Source organism: Centruroides vittatus, unplaced genomic scaffold (genome assembly GCF_030686945.1).
Source record: "Centruroides vittatus isolate TY-2023 unplaced genomic scaffold, ASM3068694v2 contig_397, whole genome shotgun sequence".
NCBI classification, from domain to species: domain Eukaryota; kingdom Metazoa; phylum Arthropoda; class Arachnida; order Scorpiones; family Buthidae; genus Centruroides; species Centruroides vittatus.
The window spans coordinates 2,034,354-2,058,115 of NW_027122212.1; the positions used below are offsets into that span (position 1 = coordinate 2,034,354).

The 23,762-nt window shown below is 34.7% G+C and overlaps 1 protein-coding gene across 1 annotated transcript; it reads right to left on the reverse strand.

Moving 5' to 3' along the window:
• Positions 1–3,462: 3,462 nt before the first annotated feature.
• On the reverse strand, positions 3,463–21,052 carry LOC136976194 (glutamate receptor ionotropic, kainate glr-3-like). Its single transcript, XM_067271421.1, has 7 exons — positions 20,892–21,052; positions 17,210–17,300; positions 15,957–16,115; positions 15,741–15,888; positions 15,438–15,670; positions 3,794–4,047; positions 3,463–3,709 (listed from the first exon to the last, which is right to left on the reverse strand). Exons 1-7 carry the CDS (start codon positions 21,050–21,052, stop codon positions 3,463–3,465), a joined length of 1,293 nt encoding a protein of 430 aa, XP_067127522.1.
• Positions 21,053–23,762: the final 2,710 nt, after the last annotated feature.

A 23,762-nucleotide genomic window follows, 5' to 3' on the forward strand; every position in this document is an offset into this window, starting at 1 on the left:
ACTACATATTTCATAAAAATAATAATCGATTAAATATGTAGTGAATTTCTCGTCAGGGATTTAATATTTATCTATGACGTGTAAATAGCAAATGTAATAGATTTATAGAAGTTTTCTTCTCAATTTTCTCAAATGAATGTTAAATATTTCTCAATGTCTTTGCTATATGAATTCTCTTGTATTCAGAATTACGTAGATCGACGAAGTTAGCGTAATTACACGACTTTGAGTAAATATACTGTATACTGAATATATTAATATTAATCTAAAAGACGTCTGTAATATTTCAATAATGATATTTGTTTTAATTTGACAATTTGTTTTATAGTCAATAATTTTTCTTATTATGCGGATTATTAGTTTCCAGCGTATTGAAACCGAAACTGACATGACCTTATCTTTTAGATACCGTATGTAAACAATTATACATTAGTATGTTTGTCAACATGAAACTGAATACATGTATTGTTTACTTGAAGACTTACTGTACATATTTACGAGTTATTATTGTATAAAATCAGTAATTTGTTTATTTTAAAACGTGTGTTGCTTATTTAAATGTTAAAGAATGTAAACTTTTAAAAATTCTGATGCTATTTTGATAATTTTGTCATGTCGGCGAGATGCCAATGTAGGGAAACGGATGAGCTTTGATCAACGAGCAGAATTTCTCGCAAAATTATTATGACCGAACAAAAAACATTGTGTTAAATTACGGAATTATTTTTTGTGCGTGCCTAATATTTAATTGTATGATTTCTGTCGTACATAAAACATATTTTAATAAAATAAAATGATAAAAAAGAATTCTTACATTCGGAAACTCAGTGAGTTCCCTCGACAGCTCTGGCCTAAAGTAGCCCTTGCGATATGAGTTGTTATGTTTTTATTTTAAAGTAAAAAAACTGATTTCACTGGTATAGAAAGAATCTACAACACCAAAAGCACCCTCCCCCCTGGATACGCTCGTTACTCTGTTAAAAAACAGTGTATAATAAGCAATTAGCATTTATTTAAATATAATAATTAATACCATTAACTAATTATTAAACTTTCTTATATTGATGAGATTGGACAACGTTGTGTCCAGAATATGAAAGATTAATTAATTGTTCCGTAAATAAAGTTTAAAAAATTTGGATTAATTTTATTAAATACAGTCAGAAAATTTCACAGAGAAAACTGACTGAATAAAACATTTTTATTAATTTATTTGTATTTTTCTATCAAAACTCGAATTTTATGCCGTCTTTTTTATCTTTTTGGAGAAATTCAAAGCAATATTGGGATTCAATCTCTCGAAGTTACTGCAAAATCCGTCTTACGAGGGCAGAATATTAAATTAAATATACGTTACTTCGTAAACAGTTAAAATTGCATTTCATTTCTAAATATATTAATTAACGGTTTTTTCACGAATAAAATAATAACTGTAATAAAAATGATTTATTTATAACATTAATTCAACTAGGAAATTTAGATCCTCAATTTCATCTTTCGATTTAAGTTACAATAAGTACGTACAGTACGTATTGATTGTAAAAAACTGATTATACGATCGCTCCGAATTTATGTTTGTTGTATATCAAAATGTCTTACTCTATATATAATATTTCGATTACGATATTATAAAAATTATAAATTTTACATTTTATGTGAAGTGTGTTGTAATCATCGTTATTATAATAGACCATCATAATATAATACAGGATGAGCTAACTTACCACGAGGTTTAAAAACTAATATATTTTCCTTTTTTAAGTTTCCGATTGTTTTATTTTTTAATTATTTTCACAGTATGTTATATTTATTTAATTACACTTTAAAAATGACGCATCTTAAATGTCTACCACTTTAATTTAAGTCTATTAAAATAATAATTTTTTAATTTCTACGATCTCTAAGAATATAGAAGTACAGGTATATCTCAAGTTACGTCGCTCTCGAGTTACGTCGTTCCCGATTATACGTCGTTTGTCAAAAAAGTATATGGAAAAATAAAAATCAAGTTTAAGTCAGTTTATTCGACTTTAAATCCGTCCGCCATAAACATTGAAGTCGTAATATGACTAGAAAAGCGTTGAAAGCACAAAAAATCATATTAAAATATGTACATTTACAGTAAATGTTAATATAATCATAAATCCTAGGAAACGAACCATGAAAACATCTGTGTTTCTGTGTTGTCGTCTTATTTAGCGGTCTTTAAATGCTCATCATTGGCGTTTCCTCCATTATTGGCGTTTAGTTACGACGTAAGTCGAAACTACGACTTACGTCGTAACTACACAAGTAAATTCGACTTTAATTTAAGTCTATTAAAATAATAATTTTTTAATTTCTACGATCTCTAAGAATATAGAAGTATACGGACAAGTGGATAACAATGTGGCATTAATAGATCCAAAAAATGCATTCATTTCGTAATTCATATAAATACTTGTTAAGTCATTACTTACTTTCTTAATTATTTCGTAATTTTGTTTTTAATATTATTGCTTTACTTGTATATACGTTTTATGAGCTATTTATATATTTTCGTGTGTATTTTAACGAGTGTCTCTCCTGTTTGTTGCATCGGGTGTGGACCAGATCACTTTACTGCCCGGAGCAAGGGTGACCACTTGCTCCTGGCAGTAAACAAGTTGGTCGGATGATCGGCAAACGCAAATGAAGGCTTCACTCTCATCCGATCAAAGCTGACCTGGGTGAAAGTTGTTCGTGAAAGGAAAATTTGTAATTGATCGAAAGTTTCCGTCCAAAAAATTCTTACATCGCGGATCGAACGAGAGAGAAGAGAAAAGGGCTCGAGACTGGTAACACGGAAGTCTCAGACACTTAGAAGACCCACTGAGATTAGAGAGAGCATACTCCTCAAGGAAGGGTAAGTGCTGAGACCGGACAAATCGGACGAATTATATTACAGTAGTTAACAAACAGCAGTTTATTTATTTGTAAAAAGGGCTGGCAGAATTACAATTTAATAAAAAGTAAAAGAACATTACAGATGGATACTAGTCCAATCTTCACTGCTTGCCATGTCCAATCACCAGGAACAACTATTTTCATTGCAGAGACAACCTTTCTTTAGAGGCTATGCCTCTGCACAAATATGTAAAACAGTTTAAAATTTCCACAAGTGATAATCCCAACACAATTAAAAATATAATATTTCTTTGTAAAAAGGGACATTTTAGACTGTTTTACATATTTGTGCAGAAGCATAGCCTCTAAAGAAAGGTTGTCTCTGCAATGGAAATAGTTGTTCCTGGTGATTAACATGGCAAGCAGTGAAGATTGGACTAGTAACCATCTGTAATGTTTTTTTTACATTTTATTGAAGCAGTTTATTTAATTTTCAGAATTTTAGTTACATTTAAGATAGACATGGTGGTGTTTAAATTGAAGTGATGTTTTCTGATCTTCATTGAAAGTGCACTGTGAAGAACGATGAAATAGTTTCTAATTGGAAAATGTATTTTCAGCAAGAAATCCTCTCAGTAATACTTTTTTTGTTAACTTTGCAATCAGCAATTCTGAAATTAACGAAGAAAACGATAATGCATATCCAATAAGCAGTAAAATGAAAGCGCCGCCGAGTTCTTCTAATTTTAAGGGATGTATTGCTTGAACTGGAATTTCCTCGTCAGCGTCATTTTTAAGTCCATAAATTTTGTCAGTAACACCAGTTGAAATCCAATTCGATATTCTTGAAAAAATTAAATGGAAAAATATTTTAAGGATTAAGAATATCATTTGTAAAATAAATATTAAAATTACAAACAAATCTTACATTGTGTTTAGTTCCCTCTTGTAACTAAATTCTTTGTTCATCGCAAACGCTGAACTAAATATTAGAAGTGTATCGTCAGAAATAAAAACATTTCCGCGTAGCTGTTGTTTTAATTTTTTCAGTTTAGACTTCGTTGATATAATAGCAAGTCTCCGGTTCTGTAAATGTCTGACGACAACATCCATTTCAGTGAAATAATTATTATTAAATGTAAGGTGCTCTTTTAATATCGACCCATCTTCTGTTTTCGATTCCTACAAAATACGATATGTCAACTCTGCAGATTTATAAATGTCAAAAAAATATATAAGTTATTTAAATTTCCTTAGTTATAGGGTAGCTGGTCTTATTACTTTTAACTCTGTAATCCTTTCATTTCCGGTATAGTATTTCATACTGAAAACAAATATCCAATGAAGCAACTACGTACAATTTATTCCTAAATTTTTTACCCAATCCCCATATTATTAAGACGTATTTAAAATTATAAACACTGGATACGTAGTTGTACCTGGAATGGACTTTCACCTATGGTTGTTTTTATATGAACGTATATACGGCACTGACTAAAAGTTGAGAATTTACGTCGGCCTGAAATGCACACGTAGAAACATGTGAATAATAAATTGTATGTGGTTAAACCATTGAATATTTTTTTCTGTATGAAGTAATATATTTGATATAAAACGATTATAGAGTTAACACTAATATATATTTAAATGTTTCATATAAACATTTCGTAACAGATGCGTATAAATCTAATGTTATTCTGAGTATGTTAATGTAATTGTTATCAGATTCGTTTTTTATGTTTTAAAATTATTGAAGAAAAAACACAAAGAACTTATGGCTTTTGAAGTAAAAATCAGATTAATGCAAAAACATTGTGAACTAAGAAGCACGCAATAAATGTAGACACTTGAACGCTGTAAGACTAGTTGTTAAAAAGGGGATAATTAATCCATAAGCCATTATATAATATTTTTTTGTATTTTTAGTAAATGTTCGGCAGAAATGAATAAAATCTGATAGAAGAGAATTAATGAAAAAAGAATAAATTAAAATTGTTAAACTAAAACATTATTCGGCAAATCATCAGAAATTCTCATGAAAAGTTTTATTATGACATATCTCAAAGATAAGAAATGATTAAAACTCTAAGTACACTTCAATATACTTCTTCTTCTTCGGGGGTAGTTGGACGCTAGCTACGGGTCTTTCGGGTCCCGTAGATGTTTGTAGAATAGAGCAGTAATGTGACTTCTAGTAGCGTTACATTTTAGTGGACTCCTTGAATTAAGTATTCAGAGCCTCCTGGCAGGTGGTGAGAGTGGTGAGATTAAGGTAATCGGAGAACTGTGTATTGTTTTGTGTATGAAGTGAGTAATCGCATAGAATTTTATGCCGTACAGCGTTGAATTTGGTATAGTAATCGTGGCGATGGGAGGTTGTGTCGATCTGATCAGGTGCATGTGACTACAGTTATGGGAACTTTTGATTTTCCAAGTAATTAGTAAGTAACGAGTTGGTCCTGGCATAGTTGACTAAAACGTTTATGTAACGATCGTTAATGGTAGGTAAGCTGTAGGGTTTATCAAACTGGATCCCGGTTGTTTTTTTAACCCGGGAAATATCCCGGGAAATTTTTCTCATCCCAGGAAATCCCAGAAATTTCTTAAAAGTTCACTTTTTTCTTATTTTGTATTAAAGTTGAGGCAATTTTGCAAATAGAAAGCATAATTAACTCATAAACTGTCAGAATACATTTCTATTTATTAATTTTAAACCTACTTATTAGTTTTTTTAAATTTTTGCTCGTTATGGCATGTCACAAATGGTCAATAATCAATACGTAGCTTATTTTTAGCAGGACTCTAAAAATTCTTTACTTGTGACAACCTGTAATATCTGACCTAATTTTGTTTATGCTGTATTAATTTTTAACCGTGCTCAGTAGCTTCAATAAATGCGTAACGCCAGGTTGTGCAAATTGGGCAACGATACAGACGAGTACGAAATCTGCAAGTACGAAATTTTTCTTCATAAACCTGATTATTAAAGCTAAACGAACTGCCGAATTATCGGGCTATGAGCTTGATGCCGCTATTAAAGCAGTCGAGGTAGACAAATCAAGAATACTAGAAAGCAAAAGAAGTACTACAATCTCGAAAGCGAAATAGAAATCTTCCAGATTACAGGTGAATAAACACATAACATCTGTCTTCTCTTAAATACATTAAACACAATTTTACTCACATTAATTGAATCAGAAAAGACATTCTCGGAAGCAGGACTTTCATTAGATAAATAAGAAATAGATCGAGTAATTGACCATCTTTTCTTTTTAAAATCTTATTATAAAAATTTACAATAATATTTTGTATTATGTTTTATTTAAAAAAACGAAAATTACCCTTTTAGTCGGTTCCTTTTTTTTTCTAATTTTCAACTTAATTCAAAGCATTTTGTTGTTGTTTCTGTTGTATGCAGTTTCCAGCAAACTTTAATAAATTTTTAAATTTGTGAAAGTTTCTACGTAATTCAAAGGTAATTTTAAATATATATCTTAAACAAAGATTAAATAGCATGCAGAACGTACTATATTTCTTTAAAGAATGAAAATTAATTATATCATTTGATTCTAAGATATATTGTATATCTTAAAAATAATTAATTTTATCCCGGGGAAAGCAAAAGACTAGAAAATGAAAAACTCTAGTAAGCTGGTATGTGAACTGTCGTAGAGCCAAGGGTAGTTAGTAAGGTTGGATAGTGGTTCCAGTTTTCTTCCATGGTGTGATGATGGTCAGAGTTTATGATTGCAAGGAGATCTTTGGGGGTTATGTAATTGGAGTTAACAGAGTTAGGCAGATTACTTTTCGCGACAGCGTCAGCTTTTTCCTTAAAGTCGATACCTAGGTGGGCAGGAGTCCAGACGAGGTGTATATGCTTATCATGACTGTAGTGGATGTGTAGGTGGTTGTGGCTGGGAATGATAGTAGGAGAGTTGACGTTAAATTTTAAGGCGAAGAGGATGAATTTAGAATTGGTGCATGATGCGGATGGCAGTAGCATAAGTGATGGCCTGTAGGATGGCATAGCCTTCAGCAGTAAAGATGGTGGAGTCAAGGTGAAAAGTGTAGTGAGCCGTAACATTGTGGGTATCTTTGATATACGCAGCAGTGACCGTATGACGTTTTTTGAAGCCATCGATGGCAATGAAAGTTAAAGCAGAGTAGTCGCTACACCAGATATTGAAATATTGACGGATTCAGTTGCTAGGACTGTTTGAATGCTGGAAATCTTAATTGTCGATTGAGATGTGAATAAGGACTTTAACCAAAATGGCTCTAGAGGGATAGTGAATATGATGTAAAATTTCGAGAAAGAGGCGGTAGTTGTTCGCCTTTTTTTAGGTAATTGCTGTACTGTTTGATGAGGTTTTTTGGAAGCAGAGCAGATCGTAGTGCTTTTAGCAGCCCAAAGGGTAACAATGTTGTTGGTTGTGAAAGGAAGACCTAGACGCAATTTAAGATATCGAGTTTGGATGGAATCGAGGGCTTTTGTTTGGGTGGAAGTAAGGGACGCAACGGTAGAAATTGTGTAGGTCAGCGATTCCCAAACCGGGGTACGCGTACCGCTGGGATATGCGATAGGTTGTTTAGGAATACAGACAAAAGTTAATATATTATTTTTTCTGCCATAATAACTATGTATCACAAATTAATAATATTAAAAAATTATTAGGTAAAAAATGTTCCTTGCAACAATCACAAACTGTATTATATATTTAAAAATACAAAAATAGAAATAAAAACTTATGCTGCCGATTGTACAATGCAACAGAACAATAAATGTTGCGCAGGGAGTCAATGGTAGTGGGGATACCATTATGTGTGATTGGTGATTATTCTACGGACTTTTGATGGTGGGGTGTGTTACCGTTATTATTATTATCTCTCAACAATATCCCCACGTGTTGTTTGAAAAAAGTATTTTTTTGTTTATAAAAAGTACTTTTTATTGTTAGCAAGGAAAAGGCATAGCTAATTTCTCTAGATTTTCTCTACAAGCGGTAATTTTTTTCATTATTTATTCAGTATTTTTATTAATTTTTTATTGACAAGACTATGTCTTGTTTATAAAATCGTACTGCCTGCTGTGTTATCAGCTTAGAGGTATGAAGGAGTACAGTACATGCCAGAAGTTGCAATTTGACACAAAGTATTAGCTGCCCAAATCATGCACGCATTAAAAAAAACTAGACTTGTACATAATCAGGGGACCGAGAACTGAGTCAAAATAAAATTCAAAATGGCGACACTCTCTACAAACAGGCAGAGATTTGAGATGCATCGCTCGTTGGAAAGTTGAAATGCCACGGGGTACGCTAATGAATAAAGGTTGGAAACCGCTGGTGTAGGTTATAACACTACCGATGATGGTATCCGCTATTGTGAGGAGACGTTTAGGGGAACGTCTCCTCACGATAGTTTTTTTGCACCATGTTTCTTATTGCAGAAAATTTTGAAAATGATAAGTAGACATTTACATTTTTTGCATAGATATTGAATGTGGGCAGTCCAAATTAACGTATTAGTGATAAAGGTGCTAAGGAGTTTAACACTGCGGATGACAGGGAGGATTTGACCTTGAATGGTGAGATTCTAGGTATATAGCGAATTGTAGGGGATGGAGAGAATAGCGCATTTCTGCGGTTGACAAACAATTTCATTGAGGTCGACCCAAACAGCAAAGGAGTTAAAGAAGTGATTTGTGTGATACCGCAGATCATTAGGGATGTTGGCATGTATAATCGCTGTAATATCGTCGGCATAAACGTGCATATGTGTATGTGGATTTTCAAAGAGAAAGACGTCATGCATGAAAATGGCAAAAATGAAAAGGGAGATGACACTACTTTGCAGGATACCTTTAGAAAGGATGTGCTTGGAAGACATGCGACCCCCTCCATTTTACAGTACAGTAGAAACATCGATAATCTGAATGTCGATCAACTGCAACATCAATTAACGGAAAGATTTCCAGTTGGAAAATTTAAATTTCCGCTAGTGCTGTGGCACTGCAGTCTTTGGCTATGTTTTGGGCTAGTCCAATATTATTTTTGTTGGTGTGCGTGTATTAGCTGGCAGCACTGGCGTGACCATGAGAGGGTACTTAAGGACATGCCAGGATTTGAACGAATTTCAATATCCGATAGGTTAATATATTTTATCGTACATAATCGGTTATCCGAAAAACTCCAGACTGAATCGATTCTGGTAATCGATGCTCTACTGCAGCGATTCTCAACCTTCTTATCTCCGCGACCCCCAAAAGGGAATTTAAATAAAATTAATATTTCATAACCCCACCCAAAGGAATAATAACAGTAAGCCTTACTATTACTAATTGAATTTTGACTGTAATTATAAATGTAAATTTTTTAAAATATTATATAATTACATTGCACTAATTTTATACATTAAGAAAATACCGACAGTATAAAAAATGTAATACAACTATTCCTATTATTTTATGTCGCTGCATTTATAGTGACGGGTATGAACATGCATGTATGACGTGTACATACATGAGCAATTTACAAGTTCCAACTTGATGTGTACGTGCTCTTTGTAATTTGATCCACGTATGGAGAAAATTTTAAATGAAAAACAAATGCAACCATCACATTAATTTCTTTTCTTTACATGTGTACTTGTTGTAAGTGAAACGTTTATAAGTTTATAATAAATGATTTTTTCTCATAAAATGATTTCATTATTGTCTCGCGACCCCTTTTAATATCACCGCGACCCCCAGGTTGAGAAACATTGCACTACTGTATTTTCCTAATTGTACTATTGTGGTTTTTTCAACATCGCTTTATTCGTCATACCGGATAACTTGACACATTTTCCCTTCTTGGGATGTCGAATTATGCAGACTCGACTGTATATGCTAGTTATTTTATCAATTATATAGCGTATTAAGTCTTATAGAAAAATGTTTTCCAAATTATTTTCTACATATATATATTTATCTGTATTATCTATCTGTATATTATATATCTGTATAATCTATCTGTGGTTAATGTGAGCTTTCGTATACAAAATGGCGGCACTTCCGATAATCACGAATGCAATGACTAAATGACCTACGAAGTAGAGGGAGCTGTTGACGATTTTGTCGTGTTATGCAAATTAATTTTTGATACGTCCGTTCTGAGGAGACACGGTAGGAGAATTGTACATTTTGCGTTAATACTTTTTTTGAGTTTTTGTATAACTCCTAATTTTTCAATTTATTTATTTATTAATAGTAATTTGTTAAAAATGGGATCGTTTAATATTGATTCCTAGCATTTTGGGCTGAATGCACCTCTCAATCGTTTTTTCAATTGTTCGAATCCGACTTTTCCGAATTGGGTATTGATACTCGAATTGATAAAGGTTTTAAATTAGCAGTAACGTTAGGAATACAGCACGTACAGGATGTGTCTAAAAAGTTTTCTAATTTATGTAAAATAATCTATCGAATTGACAGAGAATCATGTGTTATGCGATGCAAAACATGTAGAAGCAATTCTTCAGCTTTTGAGGGAACGTTTAAAGGAAAATGCGGCAAAATCTCATGGAATCGAATTTTTTCGTTTATGTGGCATTACATTGGATTAGACTGTTCTACTACAACTGCTACCTTAGCCTCAGGCATTTCTAATCGAGCTGGAATAGACTGGTCAAACCACATCCGTTTTGTAATGATGGTTGCTATGCATAATTTAACTACATTTAAAATTGGCGGGCCAAACAAAACTGTAGAAATAGACGAAACAGTCATATGCAAACGCAAATATGAAAAAGGACGGAAGTTGAAAAGTACGAAATGGGTTGTCGGTGGAATATGCAGAGAAGACAGGAACTGCTTTATTTGTCAAGTGAACGATCGCTCCGAAATCACTTTAAACTGGATAATTTCTAAATTTGTTAACTCAGGGAGTACAGTCCTGACCGACGAGTGGAAAGGCTATATGCATATAGAAGATCTGCACGGAATCGATATTGAACATAGAACAGTCAACCGTTCAGAAAATTTCGTTAATCCAACTACTGGCGATCACACCCTAAATATTAAAGACTCTGGGGGTATTTAAAAAATAAAAAAAATCTGCCGAAACATTATACCGACGATCTATCTGATTCGTGCATGTATGCATTTATGTACCTGTACAAGAAGATTTTTAAATTGGCCATGTAAGAAACCCGGCGAAAGGTTTTATATATTCTTACAACATTTAAGAAAGATCTTTCCGGGATCTGGCAGATTTCCCGAATGGAAAGAACCGGAGACCGTTCCGGCCGCTCCTGTTTGTACTAATAAAAAAAAGTGAAAAAGGAAACATGCAAGAAATGCGATGTTACAAAAAAAGCGAAAAAACCACTAAGAAGAAACGAAATCAGACCGGTCTGTCAGAATCAACTGTTGTAGAAAATAAGCGTCCGAAAAAGGGAAAAGAAGCATCTTAATGTAAGTAAATCTGTTTTTTCAATTTAATAATTACCTTTTTACATAAAATAGATTTAAAATAGGGATTTAGTGTCTAATAATCCGCGAGGCCTAATTTGCATAAATATTTTTGCCGATAGTCGTAATCAAAATGGCGGCCGGAAATGACGCCATTTTGTTATACCTAAGCTCACATTAACCCTATCTGTATTATGTATTCAGATTTCAATATTTGTACATTTAAAATTTAAAGTGAAAAAATTGATGTTAAAAGAATTTTCACTGTCTACCATAATATAATAGGAGTAATATTTAGGAAAATTTTTCTAAATCATTGATAATACAGAGTTAGCTATATTAAATCTTATTAATATGTTCTAAATTTCTAGGTTTCTTAATAAATGCTCGATTTATAAAATTAGAGAAAAATGTCTTAATATATACAATTTTCCAAATATTTTATATACAAAAGCAAACAGAATTTTTTTTTCTGTTTTCCTCTGTAATTTCTGTTATTGCTTTGAGAATTACTAGTGGTGAGCGTGACTAGTTATGACAGTTTTTACTATTAACTATATAATGTGTATACTACATGCACTTCTAAAATAAATTCATATGGATTGTATACACTGTTGTTACCCACATTATATAAGCATAAAACCTTTAACCATGCTTTAAATAGTTTAAAGTGATTTATTATTTTCTACAAGTGTACGACTTGTCACAATATGCCCAATCATGGGGCATGTTGTGACACGCATGGGACAAGTAGTGAGATAAATGCAAAAGGCTTACAAAGTCCAAACAATAACGGGGAGAAGGCTTTTACTTAAAACTTGTAGTCAGATAAAAGAACCCAAGAATATAACAACGTATTGTGAATTTATTTGGAATATTTTTCCTATTATAATGTATATACAATGCCTCCATAATACTGCAGTTAAAGAAAGTTAACTTTGACTGGGCAAGATCTATAAATCCACACATTGGTGACAATCGAGAGGGGTTCGACTTATTCGGCACCCCCCCCCGATTTCACATAACCATCTTTACTTTTCTCGTGTGTTTTAGATTGACAATGAATACAAACATGATAAGAATCATTGTTGATACAGTTTATGTGAATTTAACAGCATCAGGATAGGAGACGTTAGTGACACATCAAAGTACAGACATTCTATAGACATTGAAGAGTCTTGTAAAATACACCTTCTTTACTATTCCTTACTCACTCTTACGTAGTGTTATAAGACTGCTTTTGCTCTCTCCGTTTACCCGTTGTAATTATGCACCATTTCTGCAGAAGAAATTGGATATTAAACGCAGATTAACAGAGTTCGTATAACAGAAAAATAATTTTTTCCTTCGTTGTGTGTCACAACTAGCTCCATCTGCCGTTTTCTAAAATTCTGTCTCTGTAACTACGACAAATTCGTATTGCCATCACAGCATTCTGTACACTAATGTCCAAAGGACTGTTGCCCATAGATATAAAATTAAAGGGGGTTTGCCAAACAATAATGAAATCATTTCATGAAAAAAAAATCATTTATTATAAACTTATAAACATTTTACTTTCAATAAATACACATGTAAAGAAAAAAGAAATTAATGTGATGGTTGCATTTGTTTTTCATTTAAAATTTTCTCCATACGTAAATCTAGGTTAGAAACACACAAAAGCAAATTGTTTTGGAGTGATAAAAGGCGATTGTATGGGATTTAGACATCTTAGTTACTCGTAATGCTATGAGAAAAGATGCTTCGAGTACACATTTATCAGTATTGCTTAACTTACAAATAGAAGTTTGTTGATTCCTCAAGGTATGTAATTTTCTTTCAAAAAATTCCACGGGTTTGTTATTATAAGCCGGATGTTTACTTTCCAAGTGTCAAACTAATTTTGATGGCTTCATGCTTTCATCGGAGAGAACTTGAGAACAAACAACGCACTGTGGCTTTTCATCCAATGAGGTGAAACCATGATTTAAATAACTGTCATTGTACAACCTTGTCTTTTTAGCAACCAATTCATTAGATGTAGATGGCTCACTTCGTTCTTACAGAAATTTATCCATTTCGCATTAACAATTTTAAAAAAAATTCAGTTTAACGGTTGACCGCACACTAAAATAAAAGCACCCTTCGCATTCGAAACTTAACTGAAGTGGCGCAATAGCCAGCGCCTCTTTTATACTAGTGACTGCATGACTTGTTCAAACGCATCCATATGCATGTTCAAACATGCTCTCACAGTGAGTATTATTGAAGATCAAATTATAAAGAGAACGTACACATCAAGTTAGAACTTTTAAATTATTTATGTATGTACACGTCATACATGCATGTTCATACTTGTCGCTATAAATGCAGCGACATAAAATAATAGGAATAGTTGTATTACATTTTTTATACTGTCCGTATTTTCTTGATGTATAAAATTAGTGCAATGTGATTATATAATATTTTTAAAAAATTTACATTTATAATTACAGTCAAAATTTAATTAGTAATAGTAAGGCTTATTGTTATTATACCTTTGGGTGGGGGTCGCAAAATATTAATTTTATTTATATGTACTATTTGAGGGTCGCAGAGCTAAAAAGGTTGAGAATCGCTGCAGAGGTGCAATGTGCTTTTCTGATCATCCTTCACTGGCGCTAAAGTTGATTTCTACTCCAAGTACCCCAGCAATTTCCACCGCCATTATTTTCAGTATCGGTCCCGAAACAGGAAGATTCGACGAACGTGAATTTGTTTTAGCCAACGTACGAGAGCATCTTCGACATCTTTGTACGGCGACTTTCCCTGGCGTTTTCGAGACAAAAACCAAGAAAACGTTTCTTAATTTCCCTTTTTATCTTCAGAATTCCCACCAATGTTCGGAAGTATTTTTTGTTTTGCAAATTCAGCTTGCGAAGTTTTCTTACATTCAAATTCAGACAAAAGTTCGTACTTTTCTTTCAGCCTAAGCGTTGTTAGCTTTCGGACACTCATTTCTAACAGAAATGTGAAACACTTGCTACAAATAACACTTGACTTCAGAAAATGCAAAATCGGATACTGCGGTGACGTTGATATAGATTGTATATTATCTGTTATTATTTTACGTATAAAAATACATAAGATGTTAAGGCCTTTTTATTAATATGTATATATTAATAAATGAGTCGACTCCCCTTTTGAAAAAAAGTCATTTTTTTCAGGAGGGGAGTCAACTTTTCAGACTTTTAAACGAGTGTGGGACTGAAAAAGTATGTCCATTTATCCATTGGTAACGAGTTAAACGGTGTGCTAGTTAACCAGATTTTTTTTTTAACATTAATGCTTAGGTAAATGGAAATATTTTGTCTAAGTAAAGAATTTCGAAAAAGAACAGAAATATTTTGTATCGAACGATTTTTAAGTGCTTGTTTAAAATACACTAGGTATTTTAAAAAAGCGTTAAGGAACCAATATGCTAAGGGTAGATTGTTTTAATCTACCGTTAAAAACATTACAGTAAGTCCTCTACTTACGAACTTAATCCGTTCGTCGCGGTCGTTTGCAAGTCGAAAAGTTCGTAACTCGAAAAGACGATGTTTGGCGCAAAAACTCAAATACAACGTTGTTTTTACAATTATGTAATGTTTAGGCTACTTGAATAATGTTGAATTAAGACTGTTAAAGGGAAGTATAAATTCAAATCAATCACATGTACAGTACATTATTTATTAAAATTACTCATTTCTTTCCCGTAAAACTTCAAACAATAAATTTGACTATACATAAAAAATAACCAACTTCATTTTAACCCGCCATCTGTCGGCTTTGTTCGTAACTTCGAAAGTTCGTAAGTCGAATGTTCGTAAGTAGAGTACTGCCTGTATAAGCAAACACAATTGATCAACTATATAATTGATATTATTAGAGAGGCTGCGGCGGATGTTTTCAACGCGAAAAACGTGTAAGTCGGACGTTCAGCGCCGCCTTCCTGTAAGCCTAGAAGTTTGACCAATAGGGTTTGGACACGTCGACTGTACGTTTCATATGTCAATTGTCAAACTTCTAGGCTTACAGTGCGGCCGACGTTTTCAATGCGAAAACGTGAATGTCTGACGTTCACGTTGAAAACTTAGTTTCGCAAAATCGCTCTTACCATTAAAAAGGTTCTAACAGCAACATTTGCATATATCCCACATTCGTAATCTCCGTTTTTCACGGCAGATGCCAGTTGGTGAAAAGTTTTCGGTATTGACTGTTCTTCAGAAGCAGTAAGGAAGGACACCAAACATCCGCTATAGCTGGATAATAATACCAAAACTGCTAATAACCAACTTCCAATCGTTAATCGAAGTGAATAGTGATTAACTTGGCTTAAAATATTACTTTCTGCAATGCATAACGACAAGGAATTATCTCTCAATGTCAATTATTTAATATCTTAAATAAGTAAACTTACCTTGATTACTCAACGTGGAAAACAGAAACCAAAATATTTTTCTGAACGATAATCCAAAGGCTTTTCCGATTATTTTGTAATAAGCGCGGATCATAAAATACAATGCAAATCCAGAAGTGATAAAAGATGCAAAGATTAACAGCCAAACCTTTAAGATAAAATTTCGGATTCATTTTATTGTTAAATTTTGGATTAATTTTACAAATATTTATTTACCTGAAAGGAAAACGGTCGGAAGAGGGCATTCCAACTAAATTTCATTTTTGGAACCAATAAGAGAAAAGTGTTTGGGTGCGTGGACACAGCTGTAGAAAAATCGGATACCTGAATTCGATCGTAAGTAAGAAAGATACGCTTGAAAAGGATATCCGCTTCCTATAAAGAAAATGTGCGCCGAAGATTTAAAAATTGATTTAAAAGTAAATTATTTTGAAAAATTTCATATTCATCAGAAGTAACATAATAATTTTATGCTTCTTAGTGTTTTTAAATATATTCTTACAAGTATAATTATATACAGAGTTATACCCATTGTACTACAAAATTGAAATGTAGAGCTGATTGAATAATTTACGATCATCACTCACCGTTTTGATCAGAATCTACCGATGTGAACAACTTGCCACACGTAAGTCCCAACTCAGCGCTGTTGTGTCCAACTTTTGACGGTCTTGTGACCCCTTTCCCACGTTAAGGAGATAAAAAGTGAGAGTCACCGTAACAGGAAGTTTTATCGGGAAATCGTGCGCATCCTGTCTCCCGGGCCTCCATACGTCAGACTGGACCCAAGAATAGGAGAAGCCACCCGTTGGAAGAACATCCACGACAATGACCCTTCCATACAACGAAGTTCGTCGAAACGACTCTCCGCTATGCATAAGAGAGGTATTTAGGGGGCTAAAAATTTGTAAACTCTCTCCGCGAGCAAACCGTTAGAAGTAGAACGAGCACGCGTTTCGCGAGCTACCTAAAACTATCTGGCTCTCCTCCCGATAGAAGTATTTGTACCTGTATTTAATCGCCTATTTAACCGCATGTATCTAACCTGTATATCATACTTTTAGTTATAGAATAAACGCTGTGTTATGTTAAAACCTGTCTCCTGTCCAACTAAATTTCATTTTTGGAACCAATAAGAGAAAAGTGTTTGGGTGCGTGGACACAGCTGTAGAAAAATCGGATACCTGAATTCGATCGTAAGTAAGAAAGATACGCTTGAAAAGGATATCCGCTTCCTATAAAGAAAATGTGCGCCGAAGATTTAAAAATTGATTTAAAAGTAAATTATTTTGAAAAATTTCATATTCATCAGAAGTAACATAATAATTTTATGCTTCTTAGTGTTTTTAAATATATTCTTACAAGTATAATTATATACAGAGTTATACCCATTGTACTACAAAATTTAAATTGTAGAGCTGATTAAATAATTTAACGATATAACGTAACTTATTTTTCAGTTTATTTACCGATTTAACAACTTGTCCAAAACATCCGGTATATTCACCAAGTTCGTTTCTTCCTATAACCTTATCTTGTATCGGCTTGGCTACTTCATAACTAGAAATAAATACATTAGAAATACTTTGTTTATTCAGTATGGTCTGTACTAATATTAAATATATGTTAATATGTTAATATCTTTTACAATCATCATATTTGAAAAATGGTGAATAATGTATTGCCAACCATTATAATTGTTTTTCTGCATTACACGAAAGATTCAAATATACCGAGTTGTCTGGAAGTCGTTTTAACATTTAAACCTTTAATAAATTTTCGTTTGTTAATTTATTATATATATATTTTTTGATGTATTATACTAAAGAAAATTGAAGTTTTAAAATTATATTATACTTTAATTTTCTGTAGTTTAATACATCAAATATATATATATATTTGATGTATTAAACTACAGAAAATTAAAGTTTTAAACCTAGGGTAACATTAACCGATAATTGATATAACTTGAATGTTGCCAATCCGAGTGGACCCTTCTGTTGCATCCTCCATAATAGCATCTCGAGATATTTTCACTCGAATGTCTTTCTTAATATTACTTTAAATCTACTGGATAATCCGGAGACTAACTTATCCTCGTTACTTCGATTCATCTGAAAGAAAAAAGTGCTGGTTTTGTGGGATATTTGTATCGTACGTGTGTGTGTATGTTTTATAGGTTAGAAAGACAGTGCGATGATTTCGAAAATAAAAGACAAGGTTATTTTTATGCATCTTTCGACAATTGTAACAAACTTTCTAGCAAACATATTTATAAAACACGAATAAAGTGTAAAGCGACTTATATGCACCGTCTATATGTATATTTCCATTTTCGTCGATATTAATATAGTTGTTTAAATGGGCTTTTACTATGTTATTTCAAAATAAAATGTAAATTTTAAACGAACTCTATAAACTTTTATTACATAAATTTGTAGGTCTATTACAATTGTAATTAAGTCCACGGTATTTCTGAAAACAAAATTTTATTTTCTTGAATATTTTGTATACTAAATAATTCCCAAATCTTGAGAATGAAAAACAAATTGAAATAAACATTTTAATTGCTGCTAAAAAATTACATAAACTGAATGACAAATTAGGAGAAATTAGAAAAAATTAGGAGACACAATGATGAGAGAAACATTATCAAGTTAGAAACAATACCTAGTATATGAAATTTACACGTTCGAATTTTATTCGTATAACACAAGCAGGATGTTGGAAAAATAACGCACCATAGGAGCGCCTAAGGAAGTGAGAATGCAGCGCAACATGCACGATATGCATGTTGCGCTCAATTGTTATGTTATTATGCGCAATTATGCGAAAATGTAACGTAAAATGTAAGAATAACAACATTTCTACCGCATACGTACAATACTGATTAAGCAATAACTAGTAGGTTGTTTTAAATCGCAAACATTTTAATTCAAAATAAAATTACATGATAATTTCATGTTTCATTTTTTTGGAATGAAGGAAAAGAAAAGTTCTCTCTTAAACTTCAAGAGAAATTGAGTTATTAAGAGCTATATCTGAGAGTAGTGATTCAATAACATCTATAGAAAACTGCAAATGATTTCGGCAGTTAAGGATACCGCCAGTAAAATAATAAAAAAAAACCCTAAAACTTGTTGGTCAAGTAATTATTCGGTTAACACTACCGATGTTGCCCGTTCTTCACGAGCAAGCAAAGCGAATTTTCCTGCGCATGCGAACAGTACGGTCTTGTTGAACTCCACAAATATTTCCTCAAAGTTTATCATTTCCTTCTAGTCTTTAAAAATAAGATCTTTGACGATGACGTTGACACTTGTACTTGTGGGTTCACCGGGAGGTCAGACAGCGTCAGACCTCCTTTTTTCTCGGTTAACAGGTCGGTAAAACCTGCCCCACTGTCAAGGATGGCTGTCCAGTCTGGAACTAATTACTTGTCAGGTCGAGTGGAGGAGGAGAGGGGGCTCGTTGATAAGACAGAGGCGAGATTCGAATAAACGACACCAGTTGAAATAACAAACAGAATTTATTACGAGACAAGAAAGAACAGTTACACCGAATAACATTGACAGAGATAGTACGTATGAAATTAGGAAAGTTCGAACCCGAGAGAGAGTTTACAAATAAGTGGTCGTCATACCTCAACAAGTATAGGAGTCAGAAGACAGTCAATACAGAGTCCAATCGTAGTGGCGTAGAGGCTTCGGGCGTAGAATTTCGGCGTAAAAGCTTCGAGTCCGACTAGAGGCAGGAGCTACGAACGACGACGCCGCTGTCCTCGCTCCCCTCCTTTTTATTTTGTCTCCTCATTAATTTTCTTGCCAATAAGTGAATTTTGTCTTTAGTTCCGAGAGTGACTCAGTTTTGAGTTTCGAGGGGAGGGGAAGTACAGTCATTCCCCTAAGACGGTCGGTTTTTGGTTTGGAATTTGGTTATAGATGTCGAAATAAAGACTAATTTAAATTTTTATTTTGCCGGTAAATTCAGGTTCCCACATCACTGCAGGTTTTCCAAAATCTTACTTGTCCTAAAAGGGCAAGTTTGATTATTTTTCTCGAAGTTACTGAAATATTGTAGTGTTAAAATTCTGGGTAGCCTGAGATACAAGTAGTTGTTTATTAGCTTCTAGTGCGAGGCTAAAATAAGATTTCCGGAATTCGGAAGTCGGACGTTCGGAAGTTGATGACTGGTGACGTCAGTAAGAGCTTGATTGGTTGTCCCCGTTAAGGGTGAGGTCGAGGGTGCAGTTCAAAGTTTGAAGTAAATCATGTGCGTCTGTAGGTTAACTGTTCTTTGTTCTTTGGTGCGTATTGTCCTGATCGATGAGGTGCTATCTCGAAATTAAAGATGTATGCGGTTATTTTTCTAGGAGACTATCCTCAGGTGAGTGAATAACAGTTTGTTTTTTTGTGTCTTGATAAATTTTGGAGTCGGCGAGTGGGGAGTCAAAGCAGCCGAAGGCTAGTAGATTTTCGGGTGAGGCTTCTTCGGTTGGCCATGGCTGGTCCTGTTCTTATAGGTACAAAAGCAATATTAAATTAGAGTATAGAGATTAAGGTTTTGTCCCTCGGGTACATTGGAGGTATGCATGGGTTTACAAGTTATTTACCGTACTCTCTCTCTCAGGATTATTATTAATGATTAAGATAATTAAGTAAAATAATAAAAATTAAAATGATAATGTATTAGTAGTAAGAAATAACCTATTTCCACTAATTGGTAACGTATAATATAGTGATAAAATAAGGGTTAGTATAAAATTTGCGATCTCGTATGAGTTTATGAATGTATAGAAGTTGGGAAAGTTAACTCCAGAAAATAGTTAAAGATGGCAGCTAATAAGTTTGAACAATGGAAGCTTGGGTGGGCCGGGGCATGGTTTGTTCGCAGGAAGTTGGTCCGGCCGTTTGTGGAAGTGGCTTGGGTTCTTCTATTCAGTCGAGGGGGATGGTTTCCGCTTTAATTTTGGTAACGGGCTATTGGTTTGTTGCCCTAGATCTTCGTTGTCGTAGATGATAACGAAAGATGAAAGTGGTGCAAATTAATAATATGGTGGTACCAAGACAACTAAGGAGTATTGTCATTAACGGCGAGTTGGATGTTGGTGGAGGTTTCGTTGAAATTCGTAACAAATGGTCGAGATCGTACTGGACGTGGTTCAGTGAGCGATCTGCTAGCTGGATGTCTGTATTTCCAGATATCTTTAGTAGGTCAGACTCGTGCGAGGTTACGAGATGTTTTTGTAGTACTTGTATTTCCGTTTGATTGATAATCTGCTCGATAGGTGGAACGATCAATTGTTGTTCCATGGTTAGGTGTATTGTAGATTGGGTTTGGAAATGTGGCGTGAGGATGATTCCGGGCAAATAGCCAGTACATGTCTTTGGGAGTTTAACTACTCCAGTACCGTTTAATTTACGAATAGTCGATAAAAAGGGTGGCTTTTGATGTCGTGTTGGACATTTGATCGTTAGGGTAAGTGATTTTGGAGTGGAGTAAATCCATATGCCTTGTCGATCTATTTTCCTTAAAGATCGGCATGTATTTGGATTAAGGCTTCCAAATAATCTAGTGATTCGGAGACAAAATGTATTTGTTGATAGAGCTGTTTGCAAGTAAAATCATTAACTAAAGTCCAATGACTGGAGGTCATGAGAAAACTTCCTCGGTGCAAGGAAAGTACTCCTTTCGTGAAGGTCATTGGTTTCCAATGTAGCACAGTCAAAGCATAGGTAGAGGATGCTGATTTGTAGATAGATCATGGCGATCATTTTGTTTAAAAAGTTCTTTCTCTAGCAGAGAGTATGGACTTTTGTTCTTCGTCTGTTTCCGATTTGGAGACTTCGCTTTCTAGCTCAAGTTCATCGCGGTCGTCGTCTGGTAGTGAAGGGAGTATGGAGGCTAAGGTAGCTTCATCCCAAGGGTCGGCTGTTATTGTATCTTGTCCCTGCCATAATATAGATTGGTCAACGGTCTTGCTAGTTTCAGGATGAACTTCCTTTTGGGTGATTGTCGATCTGCTTCAGTTGGTGAAAATATTTGAGATTCGTTTCAATTGTATGTTCTTGACGTTAAATTTGTTTGGAAGCCAGTCGCGGATAGGTCGAAGATTAGTGGTTTCGGTGGAAGGTCTCTTTTGGTTAGCCGACCCTTTCTGGAGGCTTCCTGGGCCTCTTGGTTGGTCGCTTTGTCTCGGGTTTTTCTTATGCCTGAGGGATCGTGTGATCCTTGAGGGTATTCTCTCACTTCGCGCCCTTTGTAAGTCCGGTCCAGGGCTTTGGCACATGAGTTGAATCACATTTATCTTGGGCGCACGAGTCGGTTCACCTTCTTTTCTATGTTTAATTCTCTTTTGTCCTTTCCCCTGTTTCTTGTAGGGTTTGGAAGGGGAACAGAAGTGAATGGATTTCCCATTTGGTAGCGTAATTCGTTCCTTTGCATAATCAAGAATGAGGCCTTCCTCTTTTATCAAGTCTCGCCAGATTATTCCTTCACATGGAAAGGTAACTGCGGATCGGACGATTCTACAAGCCCTGGGGAATTTGTGTCCCCTTAATTTAAAGGTGGGAACCGCCTTGCCTATGGCGGGGATGGATTGTCCTCTCGAACCGGCTATCTTCTCTTTGGTCCCAAATTTAACAGGTGCTTTACTTTTTATCTTATTTGCTACCTTATTCGATATTAGCGTTTCGCCGACTTCCAGATCAACAGCAACCTTGACTGGAATGTTGTTAATGTAACATAGAATCACTGGCTTACATTCCTCAGGTATATACGTTTGTCCTATTTTGCCTTTCCACCTTGTCTCGTTCTCATCTCCCAATGAATCTGATTGAGGAGGAGAAAAAGTTCTACTAGGATTTCCTCTAGGTCCCTTTTGAGATCGTTGACTCCTGACACTCTTCAATTGGCCTCTCCAGCGATTTTGACCCTCTGCTGGAGACAGAGGTCTGAATCGTACCCTGTTTGTATCATTTCCTACGTCGCGATTGTGATTATATCGACTCTGAATTTCATCAGGCCAATCGAATCGGCGACTAGGAGAGTTCGAATAATATTCGCCTTGACAGAAGGGCGGATTATTAGAGGTATTATTAGCATAGCCTCCTTGATTGTTTTGTAGATTTCTCGCGCGGTTTTGCGATCCGTTTCGGATTAAATCGTCCATTCGGGCCTTTAGCTCCTCCATTGCTGATGTTAATTGAGCTATATTGTCCTGTGAGGGGTAATTGATTGATCGCTCGTGTTCCCTGATAGTGCGCATGAATCCGTGAGGACGGGCAGTGAGACTTTCAATCGTCTTCTCACTAATCGCAGCTTGGAGCGCATCATCGAATGTTGCAGATTCCCTGCTCATCACACACTGGCGGATCCTGATATCTATCCCATTTAAAAATTGCGCCTTTAAGCGTTCGTCCAGCTCCTTTCTCTGAACCCGCTGGATGATAGCAGTTTCGGTGGTATCCGCGCTGGGTTCCGGCGTGATCTCAATTTCCATGGCGAGTACCTTCAACCGGGAAGCATATGTTTGTACATCCTCATCCCTCCTTTGCACACACGTGTAAAATTTATTTAAACGAAAGGAAAAAGGTTCACGTTCAAAACGCGCTATCATTATTCGTTTAAATTCGTCGAAATCATCTACCTCTTTGATCTGACGGTCTTTTCTAACAAATTCCCGCGCTATTCCGGCAAGCTTGAGTTTCGCTACGGCCAGCATTTCGGCCTTTGACCAGGCGGCTATTCTCGTTACATCCGCGAGCGAATCGAAAAAGTCCGTAACTCTTATGCCTCCCGTTTCTCCGGTGAATACGGGCAGCAATGGAATTATTCCGCCCAGCCCTCCTAGAGTAAGAGGGTTTGGAGCGGGATTTGGACCTGGATGTGGGTTCGCTGGTTGGGGACTGTCCACCATTATGTCTACTGCGTACTTAAATCTAGACTGTAAGTTAAGTCTATTGGGTCCCTGTATCTACTAATCCGAATTATGGAGATCCTATTTCGACCAGACTTGGTCAC